This window comes from Botrytis sinoallii (genome assembly GCF_014898435.1).
Source record: "Botrytis sinoallii strain Bc 23 chromosome Unknown BSIN_008, whole genome shotgun sequence".
Classification (NCBI taxonomy): domain Eukaryota; kingdom Fungi; phylum Ascomycota; class Leotiomycetes; order Helotiales; family Sclerotiniaceae; genus Botrytis; species Botrytis sinoallii.
The window spans coordinates 208,192-226,596 of NW_024066035.1; the positions used below are offsets into that span (position 1 = coordinate 208,192).

Sequence of the window (18,405 nt, forward strand, 5' to 3'; positions counted from 1 at the left end):
GCGCTAGCTAGAGCTATGGGGTGTGCGATGAGATGAGATGGGTATCTTGTTCTAGCTTCTAAATCGTGTATGGCATTCCACTCTCCCGGGTCCGTTATCTCTTTACTCTTCCTTGCTCATGCCCACTCCCACTCATACATAGGAATGGTAATAATGACAAGTCATCAATTCATTCCACATGGTCCCACATCAGCATTGATACTTTCATTCCCCCTCCCAGCTGTGAAAGCGTTCATGAGCTGGCACTGCGAAGGCGGGCATCATCGCACCACACACATGACAGATCTCTCGATGATCCATTTCCTCCTCCGCATCCTCTACATTCCAGAAATCTAGTTCGTCCACCGTATCTTGCGACCGAACTATATCTTCTGAGCCCATGGTATACTCTGTTTCAACGCGATCACTGGAAGGATGCTTCTTTGCAGGAAGCTGATTCCTATCTGCCACGAAATCAGGCGGTGTGTCTCTATCCTGCACCTTCCACTCTTTAAGCCTCGCTTCTTGTCCCTTGAACATGCTGCCTATATTTCTACCCACGCCGCCTGAAGATCCATCTTCACTAGCTGCTTCAATCATATTCGTGACTCCGATATTGACCAGACTCAGGTTCCAATCCGCTTTCTGGGGATGTAATCTTCGAAACATGGGTATTAACGATTCTTGGATGAGCCGTTCGACAATAGTATCTTTACCATCTTTTAAATTGAAAACGAAATTAGGTAGGGGTCCGGACCTGGAGATTCGATTGAAACTTCGGGTTCTGGTGCCATCGGCGTTCAAGGGTGGACGAGGTCGGGTCGACAAACGGAGTGTTTTGGGATAAGCTATCCATCGTTTTGATGGTATGTTAGATTTTTCATCGTCTTCAAGTAAGTCTTGATGCATTCTATTCAAGAGACTTGTTGCAAGCATTCGAAGCTCTTTTATTAGCTGTGGCATAGTATCGAGCTTTTTATAAGAATCCTCGATTGAGATTTGGGATGGTACCTTTCGGATATCCTTCACGTCTGAATCATCACGACCATTGATCAACGCCCAAGCCTTGCCTCCAATACCTCTCTCTGCCCCCGATCCCCCGAGCAGCTTTTCAAGTATCTCAGGGCCCATTCCGGGGAAGAGGCGAACATCACGGACGGTAACAGATTCCTTGGTACCTCCATAAATCAACCCACTTTCAAAATCGGCTGGACGTGATAGAACATGGTTCCGAATACGTTGAGACATTTTGAACCCAATGCCAGGTATTTTACCAATATCATGGCTATCAATGAATGCTGTGACATTACTTTGTAGTGCATCATCACTGGGTAACACTTCATAAGGTGGGAGAAGAGTTGTTTGACCCTTTGGTTTGTGAAGGTTGCCTACCAATTTACTCAAAAGTTTGTTCGTGGATATACCAACGGTTGAAGTGTAGCCTTTTTCTTCTTCCAGGCTTAATCTTAAATGCTGGGCAAGATGTGAACCCAAAATCAACCGAGTAAGTAGTCCGATATCATTATTCGGCGACCCCGAATTCAGTGTATATTGAGGGGATGCTTCGCCGCACGGCTGCAAATCGGGATAGCCATGACCAGCAATCTTCGTAGCATCAAAGGCAAACCCCGCGGTAGGATCATTACGGTCCATTTGAAGGAAGGAGTGGGTCAAATCATTTGGATTGAGAAGTTTCTGATTGTAGTCGACAATATCTGTGACGTCCATGAATACTTCATCAAATCCTAACCGTTCGACTTTTCCCGACCAACTGAACTTTTCCAAATGTTTGTATAACAATTTGGAGGCATCACGGAATCGACCCAACTCTTCTCCCAACACAATAACAACATCGGGACAGATTTTCTTGGCTTCATGGATTAATTGTAATTTACTCAGACCACGACGTCGAGCTTCATAATTGCACGTGACGATGATTTGTTTCTAAAGTGATCACTTAGAGTTTGGATATACATAGGTATGTAGAGTTTGTACTATTTTGAGTTGGCTTTGACAATAAGAGAAAGTCTTACCTGTTGTACAGCCTACTTATTACATCAGCCATGTTTCGTAGATCAGAGGAAGGCAGAGAGAGAGGAGTTCAGATGTAAATATTTACCAAAGGGACTGATTTTAGAGCGGGATTCTCATTTTCAAAGACAGACGCGTAGAAACAGTCATAATCCTACAAACTCCGATTATCAGAATAGATACTTTTTGGAAGTGACGTGTTTGTTTACGAAATAATGATGAATACAGAAATCCTAATGGGGCTGACTAACAAAATGTATGATTATCCTGTGATCCTTTCTTGCCATTATGATTTATTATTAGCTCAGTGATACTTTGAGTTTGCTGGCGACGATGAGACAGGTGGATGTGAAGAGTTTGGTCCCATTTTTTCTTTTGAAATTAGGTAATTTATCGTATCGTCTCGTATGGTATGGTATCGTGATATTGAACCTCTTATTAGTCTTTGTCTTGGTCCAAGCGAATAGAGTCTCGGCCGAAAGAAGATTCGGGGAGGAAGAGAAGATGCCAAGTTTGACAGCAAAAAGAAGGATTTGGATTGCTGTCAATGATACTCTACCTGGGTAGATCCATCCGTTTGGATATCAGGATGTATGGATGTATAGTGTAAGTCGACGTCAAACACATCAAGTTATCATCGGATATACCTTTGCTTTGATCTAAAAATGTAAGACGGAGTGGAGCTTATCGATAAGCAATAGTATCCCTTTGACTAGACTGCCAGAATCAAAGATGCCATTCTTAGAATTTTGTGCGGAAATTTGTTTCTGAGACACGTTTACACTGTGCATGTCTAATCATGTCTAAACATATCTAATGGTGGACTCAAAGTGGAGTTTGGAGATCTTTCTTTTCTAGAATTCTATTTTGAGATACAACTTATAAGTCACGCGTTTGATGTGGAGAGTTACCAAGAAAATACTTTACACTGTAGGCGGACTCAGTGGGTACAGTACGAGTACGAAGTGAACTTTGTAGCAGTATCGCCATCGCCATCGCCATCGCCCCTTTTGCCTTCGTAACCCCTTCATCGCCTTCGCCACCAGAAAGTGGTTCTCGGAATTCTAAACTCAATATTCTCGAATACGATCAACCAGACAAATTAAAGCACAGTTAACTTTATGTAACAATTGAATTGTATTCAAGTCAATAATGTGCCGAAGCCAAGATTTTACCCCATAGATCTCATCCATTATTTGTTTCCAATCGTGTTGTTTCCTTGTCCTTATCACCCATTCAATAAGCGATACTAACGCCAAAGAGCGTCTCAGCTATTGGTCTCTAAAGAACGGATAAAGTTATTTCACGGGGCTACAAGGCTATTATAGAGGGAGGTTCTAGATATAACTAGGTATCCTATTGATCTATCATGAAATATTGATTGAAATAGCATAAATAGCACATGGCATCAGTTAGGTACTTAAGGAGGACTAAAGGGGCGAAATCAATTATTAAAAGTAACAGTTGACATTGCAAAAATTCCTATAATAAGATCAAGCCACCACACTTACTGGTCCCATTCCCCTTGAAACAACCAATCGTCTTGAATAGTCTTGATTTTCCAAGTCAAAAATCTATTCGCTCAAGCGGTGTGATATTCAAAAAGAACCCTTGCATAGGCGCCACTCAACCATGGACCCATCCACTCCGATAGTCCGAGATCCTAGATTCAGCCCAAATCTGTGACTCCATCTCCGTTCACTGCTCCAATTTGCTAATCCAACCACTACTACTACCTTGACTATCAGAGAAACGTCCTACTCGAGTATTGCTGACCATCGCTCCGTAAACTAAGCTAAGCTAACTAACTCCTCATACTTGTATTGTTCAACCTCTCGGGAAATCCTTCCACAGCGCTTCAAGGAGCCACAACAACCATTGAATCCTTATATGGGTCTATGAGATGAGCCTAGTATGGTGGACCATCCCGAATGCTTGTCAACCCGTAGTGCGTGGAAATCAATAAAAATATTCTATTTACTTGGTTCAATTTTTTTAACCTGCACTGCAAGCCCCTCGTCACATCATTTCTATAAACATCGCGCCTATTCCCATACCTCACAAGCACAAGCATTTCAAACTTGATTAGCAGATGCATGACAGGTGATAAGACTGTGCTTAAACTCTAAACTCTCCCATCAGAACTTCTCCCCAGTTTTATTTTATTCATCTATTTCTTGGCCTAGGCAAAGGTCGATGGTGATATACATATAGCTGCGGCACGGTCACTGTTGGTTTCACCTGAGGGGTAGTTATTCATATCTTTTTTCTCTCTCTTCCTACTCATTTGTCTTACGCCTTACGAAATTACGAAATCATTCGACGAACTTTACGACTACGCCTTGTTATCGGTAGATTAGATACATTATATCTAAGATACCTAGACCACCTGCGACTTTTTCGTGACCCAAATCAGAGTCTCGATTCTTAGACGAACACTCAACATTCAAATATATACTCTAGTACCACGGACCAGAATATAGTCAAGGAAGACTTTATTAAGAATCCTTTCAAATCTCCGATTATGATGCTGGCACCTGTTCAAGAGTGCTCCTCTATAGTTATGTCTTTCCCTCCTCGGCATTCGTCACCACCCAAGAGACCGAAGTTATCTTTACAGATCAAGACCCCATCTGCTCCACAAACCATTGGAAAATCCTCCACAGCGTTAAAATCAGACATCAACCCATCATCACCAACTGCATTTAATACACTTTCAAATGCATACGCAACAGCAATTGAAAATGCCTCGCCACAAATATCAAAGCCGGCAAGCCTTGAAGCTAGACCTTCCTTGAGAATTCAACCCATGCCTTCACGACTTCAGACGACACGACTTCAAACGAATATAAAAGCAGAGGATGGATATATACATCCATCAGAGCGCACTGCGACTCCTGGACCATTTGCGATATCATATCCTGATACCCCAAGTTCAGCTCACCCAGATTCAGCTCACCCCAAAGACTCCCTCAACTTCACATTTACCCCTCCACATTCAGCTGGCTCGTCCGATAAAAAGATGTTTACCTTTGCATCGCAAGCTTCGAATAGTGCATCGCCGCGAAGTATGAGACGACTTACTCCATATACACATCCCAAATCTCTCCATAGTATCCTTCGGAACTCACCACTTCCACCTCCAAGCGCCGTCGCACCTGCAACACCAAATACTGCAAGCCGACTCGCAACGCGGTTAGCAAACAAAGGCACGAAGAAAGTAGAATACGATGACCCTTTAACTCAAACCATCACCACTAATGAATATGTAAAATCGCACATCGATCTTCTTTCCGAAGACTCTCCTCATTCCGCCACAGATCCCGAATTCACAACCCTAGACACTCTCGACACAACCATGCAATACACTGGTGATGAAACACGCGATGGAGGACAAACTCCAGGGCCATTTGAAGAAATGCGAAGAAGAATGGCAGAGAATGGATTAGAAACTCCCGGGTTACGAAAACGTAAGCGCAAGGACAAGAAGAGAAAGTGGAGATGGACAATAGGAGATGGAGAGGATAGTGATGCGCAGACGACTCCTACGACTGCGTTGGAGAGAACTCCGATCACATCGATTTGGATGGGTGGAGAAACGACAAATGGGGATTCAATCATGTTTGGGAATGGAAATGAGAATCTTGAACAGGAAACCATTTCGAAAGATGGAAATAATAATGTTCCATCGGATGAAACGATTAGGATGAGTAGGAAGAGGATTTCTTTGGGGAATTTTGAAGGAGGCAGGATAGATGAGGGTAATGATGATCGTGATAGGCGAACACAGTCCGTGGAACTATTTACCGATTCGGATATGTCAGAAGAGGGTAGTGAAAGACCTGGTTCATCACATTCTCTCTAGTTTATAGTTTTACAATACCTAAATGATTTTATCACCTACAAAGGTTATTTTATAAGCATTAGTATAAGCTCACCTGTCTTGATACATCAGACTGGTTATATGTATGAAGAAGTTGTATTGTTTAGTATGACTTCATAGATGACTCGATTATTCGACTCTATATACATATGGACTGATGGGATAGAATAGGATATGAGGTATAATTTCTAATTATATAATTTTGTATCTAGTATCCTTTTGTATTTATTAGATATATGGTTGATATTTGACAAGATAAGTTGTAAATATAGATACCTAGGTAAGCAAAAGAAATTTATAATAAATGAATAAATAGTTGATTTTCCTCAGACTCTTATCCGAACTATTTTTGGGTTATTAACACATTCTATCCGTTCCACTTGGTACTAAGAGAAGTTACCACATCTGCTCGTACATCCATCCAGCACACTTTCTTACCACATCTTACTTCAAATACGTGAAATGAAAATAGAGAACAAAAAGCCTTGCAAATTACATCTATCACTCTACCCATCTCAATTCAATTGGTAATATCCCGACTTGGTTCATCCGATTTTGTTAGATGGTGGAATCGATATATACCTAGTTAGGTATTTATCACAATGTAAGATTACCTATTTCTATCTACTACCTGCTGAGATACTTTATATCTCGATTTTAAAGATTGTTGATTCACAAGGCATGATTTCAACCAAAAATCTCTATTTATTCCTCTCTCTTAACTTTTCCATAACTTATCATTGTGATATTGCAATCCCATCGGTCGGTAGATCATAGGACAAGTGCTCACGAGATCAGGAAGTCATCTTGATCACTTCCGACCAATGAGGAAAAGCGATGATCATAAAACACGAAAGGAAGGTTTTTTATAAACTTTGAGAATCACTGTCGTTTGTCGTGAATCTTTATGAGAATGAGAATGAGTTTCCAGAGAGTTGTTTCGTGATGTTAGTAGGTGAGAGAGAGGATGAAAAGGAAAGGGTCATTTGGTGCTACAACTCAGGCGCGGAGGAGGATGTGGGAATATAAAGGGGGAGAGATGCGACGTTTCGTTTGGAAGATTCATCATCTCAGAGCTCTTGAGTGTCTTCAGACTTTCGAATTCTGAAAGATTCTCGTCTTACCTTTTCGTTTCTGTTCTGTCTTTCTTTTACCTTCGTTTCTTCAATCTCTAGATAATTGTTCACGGGCAGAATTATCATAAGGTCACTTATACTCTGTCCTTGAGATCGATCATACAATCTTTCCGTCCCCCTATCATCATGTCCTACGATATAGAAGACGGTGCTCCCACCACCCTTAGCCTCTCCTCAATAAACAGCACCAGCACCTCTCCCTCTCAATCCCTCATCCCTAGTTCAGCCTCCCCCCATGCTCACTTCTCAATGAGCACGTATCAATTCCCCGACTCACCCGCACTCGGACCCGTTCCCGCAGTCATTAAATCCTCCAACGGGAATCTCTTCTGGGCCGACGAATCCTGTGCTCGTCGCGTGGGACTCACCTGCAACGAAGCTCGTCTCTTCCTGCAATTGCAATCCGGTAATTACAATTACTCGGACTATTCTCCCATGTTCCATGCTTTTGGAGAGGAGAAGAAGAATCTCCAGCGCAAACTCGGGGAATTGAAATGGTGGCAGGTGGAACGGAGAAAGGAGTGGGAGAAGAGAGTAGAGTGGTTGAGGAAGATGGAGGAACCGAGACTTTGGTTGCTTTATTTGATGGCGAGGAAAAGGAGGATTTTGTGGGTGGCTTGTAGAAGGGTTCTGGATAGGTTAAGATATAAGAGGGAGGAAAGGGAGGAAAGGGAGGAAAGGAAGAGGAATTCTCAAATAGGGATTGAGACTTTGGAAGAATCTACTACGGGGGAAAATTCAAGTTCATTGGATTCCGAAGACACGCAATCGGATGATAGCGAGCAATCGGTAACCGAACTAACTACAGACACACTCACCCATCTGGTTCCCGCCCATCAATCTACCTCTCAACCAGCAAGCACACATTCTCACGAATCCTCCACCCACTCTCATTCTCATTCCTGCTTACACAAACTCACCAGCAAAATGAGACAACCCGAGAAGTCTCACCCCGACCCATCCTCCAATTCCTGTCCAATCTTTGATCGTCCCTTATCCGCTACTACCTCCTCCCTCCAAGCCCTCACCACCCTCCTCCTCCCCCCTCAATCCCCCTACCTAGTCCTCGGCTACTTCCCCACCTCCTCCCTCGATCCCCACGAAACCTACATCTCCCTCTCCGACCCCCGTACTCTCTTCTCCTCTCTCCATCACGCGGAGCGCTCTCTCCGGGGCGCTCGACGCTTTTTCTCCCTCAAATCGCTCGCGGGCTTTGGTCTGTATAAATGCGATATTGAGCGCGGTGCGCACATGAAGATTGGGCTGAAGGAAGAGGAGAAAGTGGTGTTGAGGAAGTTTTATGCGGCGTACAAGGTGAAGAGGAGGAGTATCCCGTGGTTTGGGAGGGGAGAGTGGGATGAGGATGTTGGGAGGGCGTGGTTGGGGTGGGTGGAGAAGAGTTTGAATGAGGGGGGTCATAGGAAGGATGGGAAGGGGGAGAGTGCAGAGAGGGCTAAAGGACCGTTGGAGGGGAGGTGGAGTTTGGAGTTGGTATATGATTGGTTAGTTGGGTTGTTTTCTTTCTTTCTTTGGTCTCTGGTTTTGATGGAAATCGAGATGAACAATGTTATATGATATGATGAGATGCGATGCTAACATGTGAGCAAATAAACAGGTGTCCATATCGACTCAGCGCCGTAGTCATCACCCCGCTACTTCTCAGTCTCATAGTAGGAACTTGGTTCATGGCAGTAACCGGTGATGTAATCACAGCTTGGACATTGGCTTTGTATATTGTGACGGCGGCTGCGGCTATCGTTGCACTATTGGGTATTATTGGGAGTTTGAAGGATGTTTAAATATTGATTTATACTGCGGGGATATTAACCTGGTGTACATGTAATATACACTTTACTATTTTGTTTTTGAATTGTTGCAATGGGAAACTCACATGGCTGGGGATTGTATGGGGAATATTTCCCTTGGAAGATTTGTAGAGTAATTATAATAAAGCTTTCTTCCTCTCTCGGAATGAAATCCCCCGGACCTCATCTCAAAAGTTCAAAATGGCATCCAAACCCTTCCAAATCCTCACATACAATGAACTGAACACTTACCCAAATTCCACTCCAAATCGAGTTCCGACACCCAGCTTCTCTCTCACTCATTCATCCACTTGGCGAATTCCATTATCCTCTTAAAACCATGTGGATTTAGAACTATTGTATTATAAGACAATAGTTCATACTCCACTACTGGAAAATTGTATTCAATATCCTCTCCTCGATTCCTCTAATAACATCACAATTGTAATCCGCGCTATAGTCCAGGTTCAACGAACTCCCTAAATCAAATCTTATCAACATCATCTATGTACCCTAAGAAACTCCTTAAGACTCGTCGAAACAATGCAGAATCGTGAACATAAACCGCCTCCGGTTATGATTCCCTGAGGGTTATCAACCGAAAAAACAAAAGAAAAAACTTGGAGACAATAATAACGATTAATTCCACCCCTTTTACGCAATAAGTTTTCATTCACTTCACTACACCACACTCTCTCCCCTTTTCTTTTTTTCCTTCTCCACCATGCCCTCGGAAAAAAGAAACTTAGAAAATCGAAATTGAGAAATTATGTAACATCTCTCCTCCATCCTCTAAAAAAAATGTCCTATTTACTCTTCACCCAATCCACTTCTTCCCACACAACAAAAAAGTTGCAAAAATGAAATGTGATGCGACAAATAGCAAGTCCCAGTTTCGATCTGGGGACCTCCGGGTTATGAGCCCGGCGCGCTTCCACTGCGCCAACTTGCTTTTTTTTGTTGTTTGATTTGATAGAGGGGCATAAGTTGTTTATGTATATATATGTTCTTTTTTGGTGTGGGTGGAAAAGAGGAGTGGAGTGGGGTGGATGTTAGTCATTGATGCAGATGGGCGGGACCGAGAGGAGGGGCATTTTTATTAGACGACTTTGGAATTGGATGAATGATTTTTGTGTAGATATCTAAGGGTTGGTGTAAAGTCATCAAAGGGAAAAAGACTTTCGAGATGAATTTCAAGAGTATTGAAAATAGGTACGGTATCATAATATCAAATACGGGTTCTTGTTCAGAATTCATTTCTTTTACACTTATCATTCTCAACAACTGAGATATATCTCATTATTACCACGCAAATTTCCCATCAACACTGACCTCACAATTCATTCCTTATTCCTTTCCTACTCTAATCATACTTTCCACTCAACTTTACCAATCCCCCTTTCTCATTCTCCTCCTTACTCTTCCTTGACCAAGCCGGAGCTTCATCCTTTCCTTCATCTTCCTCTTTATCGCCTTGCTCCTTCGTTTCATGCACCGTAGTTGGCGCATGTTCTGCCGGCGAATAAATCGTATACAGAATCAATGGTTCTTTCCCTGTGTTTACAAATTGATGTTGAGTACCCGCTGGTACGACCATCAAATCTCCCTTTCTAACCTCTTGGTTTTTACCGTTGATGGTAGCGAGACCAGTGCCGGAAGTAAAGGTGAGAGCTTGGTCGACTGTGTGTACTTCGTCACCTATGTCGCCGCCGACGGGGATTGTCATGAGTACGACTTGGGAGTAAAGGCCTGTGAACTGGGGGAGTGTTAGTCTAGGTTTTATGGTGTGGTGATAGGGAGAGGGTGAGGGGAAGAATAAAAGGAGAGGAGTAGTATGTTGCATTGGGATGGACGGCACACAGCTGGATGATACAATGTTGTGGGAAAGAAGGAATTTCTGGTGCACATACAAGTATTCTACGAAATTCATGGGAGGAAGCAGGAAGATCCGAGGTCATTTGAGGAAAATAGACCATATCGTGGGAAGGGGGCGATGAATTTGGGGTTTTGGACGCCATATTGCGATTTTGAATACTCAATGGAGTTGGAATCTTGAATGAAGTTGTCTTTCTATACGCGAAGAGTAGACGAGGAGTATATTTGGTGTTTTGGCTTCCTTTAACAAGCAAATTGCGAATGGTTGGTGAAAGCATGATGGATTAGAATAAGGGACTGAGATGAGGAGCTTTATACCAATCTTTGGAGGCAAATGGATGATTTCTTTATGATGAGATTTATAACCCTTGGAATTGTCTGGATTCATCTCAGTGCTCTGTCTTGATGTCATTGATGTCATTGAATGATATTAGTTCAACTGCCAGGTGGTTCACCCCTCTTTCCTTTGTAATCAACTTGCAGAGGAAGGAGGAGATTCCTCATTTGACAGTATCGAATGTAATGCCATGATATGTATAATACCAATCATCGGTGGTAAATCGGATGTTTTCAAAAATTGAATTGTAAGGATAGATTTCATGCCTTGACTGTTATTGTCTTGATATCTTAAGAGAATTCCTTGTTGTATTGCTGTACATCATATTGCTGTCGTAAATAGAGATAGTAAACACATCCCGAGTGATGCCGAAGAATTTCCCCAGATTTCGGGCCCGGATTATCTTCCTCGTTCAAATCCCGATCATGATCCGATCCTAGTCAATATTCTTTCTCAATCATTGATTCGATTTTATATCAACAGATAACTTTCCAATCACATAATGAATTCTTTACCACGAATGTCGAGAGCTCTGAGTAGCAAAAATGCCAATTGGATATGTACATCATGTGCGAAATCAAAGCGAACAAATACACCATTCTTCAAACCTTCAATAAGCAGAAGTATCTCCAATAATTCAACCCCTCGAGGAAATGTAGCACCAACGATGGAGCAATTGAGAGCGCCATTCTCACAAAAGAATAGTTTGACTATGTACTATACACTCAGTATTATTTTAGGGACTGTGGCCTTCTCGTATGGCTCTGTGCCAATGTATAAAATGGTATATTTTATCACACGCCACTTTACTACTTCCTAGCTAATATATACCTCTCCAGATCTGCCAAACTACAGGATGGGGAGGGCAACCGATCAAAGCACCCGGACATGGCGGCAGTGGTGTAGAGGGAGAAGATCCATCCGAAAGACTTAGACCCGTCACTTCTGCAAAACGTATACGAGTAACCTTTAATGGTTCTGTTTCGGATGTTCTACCATGGAAATTCACACCACAACAGAGAGAAGTTCGGGTTTTACCAGGAGAAACGGCATTGGCATTCTACACTGCTACGAATAAATCTGATGAGGATATAATTGGGGTGGCAACTTACAGTGTGACGCCTGGACAAGTGGCTCCATATTTTAGCAAGATTCAATGTTTTTGTTTCGAGGAGCAAAGATTGAATGCTGGGGAAACGGTTGATATGCCAGTATTCTTCTACATCGATCCTGATTTTGTTAATGATCCGAATATGAGAGGGATTGAGCAGGTTACTCTGAGTTATACATTTTTCAGTAAGTTATTTTTTGATTCAAACATGAGGGTCAGAAAGATATTAACACATTCAACAGAGGCTAGATATGATAAGAATGGGCATCTGAAAGCTATGCCTGTTGGTATGTAAAAGAAGTATGAGATGTATTATATTCATTTGCATTGGGAGGAGTTAAAAGCTTTAGAGTATGTGAATTCGGGTTGTTTGTATTACTACGGTTGAAGTATTTGCTGTAGTTTTGACTACTTGGATATCTATTCAGCTGTTCTACGATGTATTACTATAGTACAAGTAGCTACTATAGCTTGACTGTCTATTATCACTAACGCTTCTCTCTCTCTCTCTCTCTCTCTCTCTCCTGCCTTTTTGATACTATTTGACATTCTGTTTGTCGTCTCCCTTCTTCCTTCTTCCTTCTAGTTGGCATTCTAGACGCCCCAATTGTCTCTTGCAGTATATGTGATGAGCAGTAGCTTACCATAGATGATGATGAATTATAGAAGCTTCATGGAAAATCAGGCATTTAAACATAAATAGGAAAGCATTTCAAGATATGTCATAACTGATTCATTATTCACTATGTAAGTAGGTATCCATGTACTAGGTAGGTATCTATTAATCCTTTCAAAATATAATTGTACCTAATAAATACTACCTACTAGGTCCACGGGTACACAAGTAGGTAGTTGAAGAATGAAGAGATTCACTCGCTAATTTGATAGGCAGAGTTATTAACCAGTTAAACACCTTTAAACAACAAGCTTCAATTGAACCTCCACCTCTCCACCTCTCCACCTCTCCACCTCTCCACCACTCCACCACTCCCTACTTCATTAGCTCGGCCTTTCCTCGATTATATTGACTACAGTAACCTTAGCCTTCCTACACTTTACTAACAAGCTGTTCATTTACTTGGGGCTCCGAGAAAGTGTTCTTCTCTTCTTCAATATTGAAATTGATAACAGCAACATCATTCTCCATATCCCTTTATCAGAATTCGTCTTCGTCTTCAATTTGGATTTCATTCTTCATTCTTGAGTCAAGTAGGTCAGTAATTCCTACGTCTGCCTAGTTCTTGGGTGATTAAAGGCCTACGCTCACTCTCCACGCAGCCAAGGAATCTTACCTTACCATTTCCATAACGGTCACCTGATAATTGTCACTCAAAATTGTCATCCAAACGATGGCCACGAAAAAGGCTGGTGAGGCTGGTGCAAACATCCATCTTGATGATGATGATACGAAAACACATTCACCTCACATAACTCCTGCGCTATCTCGCTGTTCTTCTTCCTCTTCGAATACATCTTATAACATGGCCCACGCTCCGATTAGTGTGATTCAGGAAGCTGGTTCGGATCTGTTCGAAGAACGAAGTCATGTACAATATTTGAAACCATTTGAGGAAGAGATTCTCAAAATGGCCTTTCCATTGGCACTAACCCCTGCAGTATCACCTATATCTCCTCCTTATAGCGATGAGGACTCATCAATTATAAAGGATAAACTAGAGTTTGTTGAGAAGAAGCATAAACCATTCATTACTACACCCCCTGAGATTGTCATGGGAATCTTCAAGTATCTTAATCCCATTGATGCAGTCTGCTTCAGTCTCTTGAAGTTCGTACTACCCAAAATCCATCGTATGATCATTCATTAACTTTTTATATAGTAAATATATTCGCAACGTCTATCTGTCACATGGTCGTCATCAAATTCTTGATTTCAACCCACCTCTTGCGATGGGTCGACCGGAGAGTACATTTCCCGTCATACCTGGGCCCCAACGTTCATGTCGTCACTGTTGTCCTGTCGCTTTCTTCCCAGCACATTGCGAATTGCATTTTCATCTCGCGAGTTTCATGCCATCACATCTTACCTTTTGCGCTGGACAATGTCAAATGTTCACGGAGCGTGAGGAATCGGATCCGAATTATTGTGGAAGCTGTGGGAGAAATTACAGGAAACAGTTTGAGAGAGGCAGGAGAATGATCGATGTGAAGAGAGAAGATGGTCATACTTTTAAATGGTATGAGCAGCCAAGATTCGATAGGGAGAGTCGAGCGAGACAGGAACGTCGAACAGCAAGAAGAGCGCAACAAGTACCTTCCTCCAACTCCTTGTAGAGTTAGAGCGACAATCGCCCTACAAACATAAAGACAAACACAACCTAGAGAAATGTAACGCACGCCAGATAATCTTCTTCCTCATATCGCCATTTCGTCATTGTCTCGAGTTGATGTGGCGGTTTGAATGAATCGATCCGAATAGTTGAGTGATAGTACGCTGTTGGGATGTTACAATCGGATAGATTTTCTTTACAACGATTCAGGATTACGAATACACGCATGATTGTTATTTGGATGGAGTTTTGAGATGGTGAAATAGGATACAGTGCTATACCATTCGAGTTCATGACGCGCATGTGGATTTTTACGGATTGGGATACTGGGTAAATGAACAGGATAGAATGGGATAGGATATGATAGGATTCACATAACGCGCACAAGGGTCCACGGGATGAATTTGCTTCATGGATGGAGTTCTAAGATGAGATGAGATGAGCTGCAAAATGGGATTCTATGGTAGTGGAAAGTTAAATGTTTTGATGAATTTCATTTGTATTGGGATGGCATTGCCTAGGTATGGATGGATTATGGGTATGGGTATGGGTATGGGTATGGGTATGGGTATAGGTATGGATTTCTTATTTTTTTTTATGGATATGATGGGATAGGATGGTATGGCGTTGAAATGGAGTGGAATGAAATGCTTGGACCGTGGTGGAACAAGAATCGTCGATGGCCTTGGGAAAGTATGAATATTGGCTTGAAGTTACTGGAATAGATATTTAGGGAGAGTAAGGGTTGGAGGATAAAGAGATCCTGACCTGGGACCTGGTACCTAGTACTTAGTAGGATAGGTAGGTAGATGAATGTTAATTTAATTTTCTGAATGGTACTTGGATTGTGGATTGTGGATTGAGAAGATTTTATAAGGATGTGTTTGTGTTCGTGTTTGTGTGTATCGAGGGCCCGGGGAGAGGGGTTACAAGTGAGTGAGTGAGTGAGTGAGTGAGTGAGTGAGTGAGTGAGTGAGTGAGTGAGTGAGTGAGTGAGTGAGTGAGTGAGTGAGTGAGTGAGTGAGTGAGTGAGTGAGTGAGTGAGTGGGAGGGGGTTTAACTGAGTACAGAGGTTAAAAGAAGAGTTTAGGATTCATCAAGGGATATTGAGGTATGATGCATGGTGTATAGTTTGTGATTTTAAGGAAGAACAGGAGAACAATGAGGAAGAAGAGGAGAACAATGAGTAGAAAAAGGAGAACAATGAGGAAAAGAAGGAAAAAATAAAAAATAAAAAAGTGCGGTGGTTTTGAGAATAGAGATATCCATGGTTTACAGTTTGATTTTGATTTCGATTTCGATGAGAGGAAAGGGGATGGGCTGGGATAGTATGTATATATTTATATATCACAAAGCGAGAGCAGGTATAAAAGAGTTACTAACATGGGATGGGATGATATAATATTGAGTTCTCTTTAGGGGTAGGTACGTGATTATTTTGTTGTGTGGAGATTATACTACACTACCTAGGTATACTATACTATGCTATGCTACTATATGACTATGTTACTATTTCAATAAAACGACACTTCGATATCTGGTTCTTTGAACAACATGGTATTATGTAATGTAAATATACATCTTAGAGCGTCGCTATGAACCTAACAATGGTACTTTTCCCAATACTCCATACTCCTCATAAACATCAAGCATGTACAATCTTCCTTTCATTCTCCCAGATCATCAAATTCTTTTTGATTCTCGATAGCCTACCTATCCATGGCAACTCACAAAAACTTCTTCCTTTTGGCATCCACTTGAGATTGACTTCTCTCAATGAATAGGATTCTCTCCAGCACGTTAACCACGAACCATTGAATAGACAAAATAAATATCCTCAAGATCAAATCACTCAATCCAAGTACAGGACGTTTACCTCGACTAAAGGTACTATCCTTAAACTCGAACGGAAGAGTAGCACCCAGATGATCCATTGCTACCTTGATTCCACTACTAAAGCCATCTTCATGAAATCCGTACTTGGTCCATGCTCCACAGTAAGATATGTTTCTTGTGTTTTGAATTTCCGGAAGTTGTGACTGAGAGGTTATGGCACGTGTATTATAGAGTGGATGACGATACGTATATGTACTGTGAGTGAGTTCTGGTTTTGGTGGAAACAAGGGATTAAGTGTGACGAGAACATCGCCAAATTTGGAGGTCGGGATATGCTGGAGAATATTCATGTTGTATGTTAGACAAACTTGGTCAACATTTCTAGATTTTGAGGTTGAAGAAGTAGAAGAAGCAGTAATATAATTCCAAGCGGACCAGGCTTCTCTATTTTGAGGCATGAGAGAAAGATCGGAGTGAAGGACAGCTGTATTTTTTGAGGTTTGAAATCCAGTAAGAATGCGACGTTCGGTGGATGTGGAAGAAGATCGGACCAAATTATATGCGATATCTCCATGAGTAGCGATTATAACGTGATCGAATATCTCTTCCTTGCCATTCTCGAGACATAAGCGTATACGATTATCATCATCATTGCGTATTGATTCGACGGGTGTAGAAAGGAATATGTGATTTGGTGGAAAGCCTTTCATTACGGCATCGATGTAGGTTTTCGCCCCATTCTTTACCGTTAACCAATCAGGGCGAGCAGCAACAGTGCTTAATAGATGATGATTCCACCTAAGATTGTTAGTAATGTTCAAATAAACTATGCCCTTGATTTCGACCTACATAAATCGGACCAAAGTGACGGCTGGGAATTCCAGAGAGCACTTATCCGGACTTGTACTCCACACAGCTGCAGTCATTGGTATAAGATAGTCATCTCGAAATGCATCCGAATATCCTTCCCTATCCAAATATTGACCTATAGTTTCTTGTTTCTCTGCATGATGAACGTTCTTTGAATTTCCATTTCCATTCCCATTCACATACCCGTTCACATATTCCTCACTCTTCTCTTCCTCTTTTAATAAGTCCAAAGCAAATTGATTAAAACGGATGATATCGAATATCATTCTCCACATCCTTAACGAGAAGAGGTTCTTTCGTTGTGCGAATACTGATGAGAGTGAGGTTCCTGACCATTCGAATAATCCCTTATCTCGAGAGACCCCAAAGGTCATTTCAGTACGTACGGTAGGAACATTGAGGGTATTCAGGAAAGCTATGAAATTCGCTGTAATATGTTTGTCAGCTTCTATGTTCTCGAATGTTATATGCCATGGTTGTTTGATAGTTCGGACTGTAGTCCAACAATCAGACGCTTCCAAATTCTCAATTTGATCAAGAGATCCAATTGATATAAAATACTGAGTCTATTTCAAATATTGGCTTGCTTTCTGGCATTGAAAACTTGCATCTAATCTGCCAGTCGGGACTATTTGTAAATCCTTCGTGTGGCGCGGGATTGGGCAAGTAAATAACTTACGATAAGTAGCAGTATTCAAGACTATAAATCCTGTATCAACTGGAGTTGTTTTGCCATTATGAGGATACTTGACAGTATTTGTATGACCTCCTAATCGATCCGCAGCTTCGTAAATGTAAACATCGTGGTGCGTTCGATTTAAAGCCCAAAGAGCCCCGATTCCAGCACAACCACTTCCGATGATAGCGACTTTCTTTCTAGGAAATCGATCAGTTAGGCCGGCGGACATGATTATGAAGGAAGATACAAGATACAAGATAGACAAGGAAAGGAAGGAGGTGAAGAAGGAAAAAAAATAGACGATAATCAAGAAGATGTAAAAGAATGGAATATTCACATGTCAGTACTAAGCGGCTTTTCTTGAGTGGTGGCGGGGGTAGCTGCAGCTGAAGCAGTAGTGGTATTGGTATTGGAAATAGTGTGCTCGTAGCTCGGAGAACTAGTTGATGATGGCATTCTTTGAATGATTTCTTTTGTGTGAGTGTTGCGTTCAATTGACTTTTTTGATTGAAGTTTACTACACGAGTACGGAGTACTATTTGAGTGGTCTGTTATAAAGTTCGATATATATATTT

General features: G+C 41.7%; 7 protein-coding genes across 7 annotated transcripts; 4 read left to right on the forward strand and 3 right to left on the reverse strand.

The window, feature by feature from the left end:
• Positions 1–204: 204 nt before the first annotated feature.
• Positions 205–2,297, reverse strand: EAF02_005163 (uncharacterized protein; the record flags this gene model as incomplete). Its single annotated transcript, XM_038901211.1, has 4 exons — positions 205–1,923; positions 2,013–2,024; positions 2,099–2,164; positions 2,262–2,297. The coding sequence occupies 4 exons, from the start codon at positions 2,295–2,297 to the stop codon at positions 205–207; spliced, it is 1,833 nt and encodes a 610-aa protein (XP_038758551.1).
• Positions 2,298–4,534: 2,237 nt separating this feature from the next.
• On the forward strand, positions 4,535–5,875 carry EAF02_005164 (uncharacterized protein; the record flags this gene model as incomplete). The annotated part of the gene is made up of 1 exon (XM_038901212.1): positions 4,535–5,875. One exon carries the CDS (start codon positions 4,535–4,537, stop codon positions 5,873–5,875), a length of 1,341 nt encoding a protein of 446 aa, XP_038758552.1.
• A 1,280-nt stretch (positions 5,876–7,155) lies between these two features.
• On the forward strand, positions 7,156–8,828 carry EAF02_005165 (uncharacterized protein; the record flags this gene model as incomplete). Its single annotated transcript, XM_038901213.1, has 2 exons — positions 7,156–8,531; positions 8,645–8,828. The coding sequence occupies 2 exons, from the start codon at positions 7,156–7,158 to the stop codon at positions 8,826–8,828; spliced, it is 1,560 nt and encodes a 519-aa protein (XP_038758553.1).
• A 1,151-nt stretch (positions 8,829–9,979) lies between these two features.
• Positions 9,980–11,353, reverse strand: EAF02_005166 (uncharacterized protein). Its single transcript, XM_038901214.1, has 2 exons — positions 10,745–11,353; positions 9,980–10,590 (listed from the first exon to the last, which is right to left on the reverse strand). Exons 1-2 carry the CDS (start codon positions 10,985–10,987, stop codon positions 10,198–10,200), a joined length of 636 nt encoding a protein of 211 aa, XP_038758554.1. The 5' UTR covers positions 10,988–11,353; the 3' UTR covers positions 9,980–10,197.
• An 8-nt stretch (positions 11,354–11,361) lies between these two features.
• EAF02_005167 (uncharacterized protein) lies at positions 11,362–12,452 on the forward strand (the record flags this gene model as incomplete). The annotated part of the gene is made up of 3 exons (XM_038901215.1): positions 11,362–11,830; positions 11,886–12,342; positions 12,400–12,452. The coding sequence occupies exons 1-3, from the start codon at positions 11,549–11,551 to the stop codon at positions 12,450–12,452; spliced, it is 792 nt and encodes a 263-aa protein (XP_038758555.1). The 5' UTR covers positions 11,362–11,548.
• Positions 12,453–13,506: 1,054 nt separating this feature from the next.
• EAF02_005168 (uncharacterized protein) lies at positions 13,507–14,449 on the forward strand (the record flags this gene model as incomplete). Its single annotated transcript, XM_038901216.1, has 2 exons — positions 13,507–13,943; positions 13,996–14,449. 2 exons carry the CDS (start codon positions 13,507–13,509, stop codon positions 14,447–14,449), a joined length of 891 nt encoding a protein of 296 aa, XP_038758556.1.
• A 1,723-nt stretch (positions 14,450–16,172) lies between these two features.
• Positions 16,173–18,286, reverse strand: EAF02_005169 (uncharacterized protein; the record flags this gene model as incomplete). The annotated part of the gene is made up of 4 exons (XM_038901217.1): positions 16,173–17,079; positions 17,131–17,566; positions 17,918–18,027; positions 18,168–18,286. The coding sequence occupies 4 exons, from the start codon at positions 18,284–18,286 to the stop codon at positions 16,173–16,175; spliced, it is 1,572 nt and encodes a 523-aa protein (XP_038758557.1).
• Positions 18,287–18,405: the final 119 nt, after the last annotated feature.

What these genes read in the sequence shown, in the direction of transcription:
- EAF02_005166 (XM_038901214.1), bottom strand. Translation starts at nt 10,987, where the DNA reads ATGCTTTCACCAACCATTCGCAATTTGCTTGTTAAAGGAAGCCAAAAC. An exon ending in ATGAATTTCGTAGAATACTT is followed by an intron (nt 10,591 to 10,744) that starts GTATGTGCACCA and finishes ACACTCCCCCAG; the next exon opens with TTCACAGGCCTTTACTCCCA.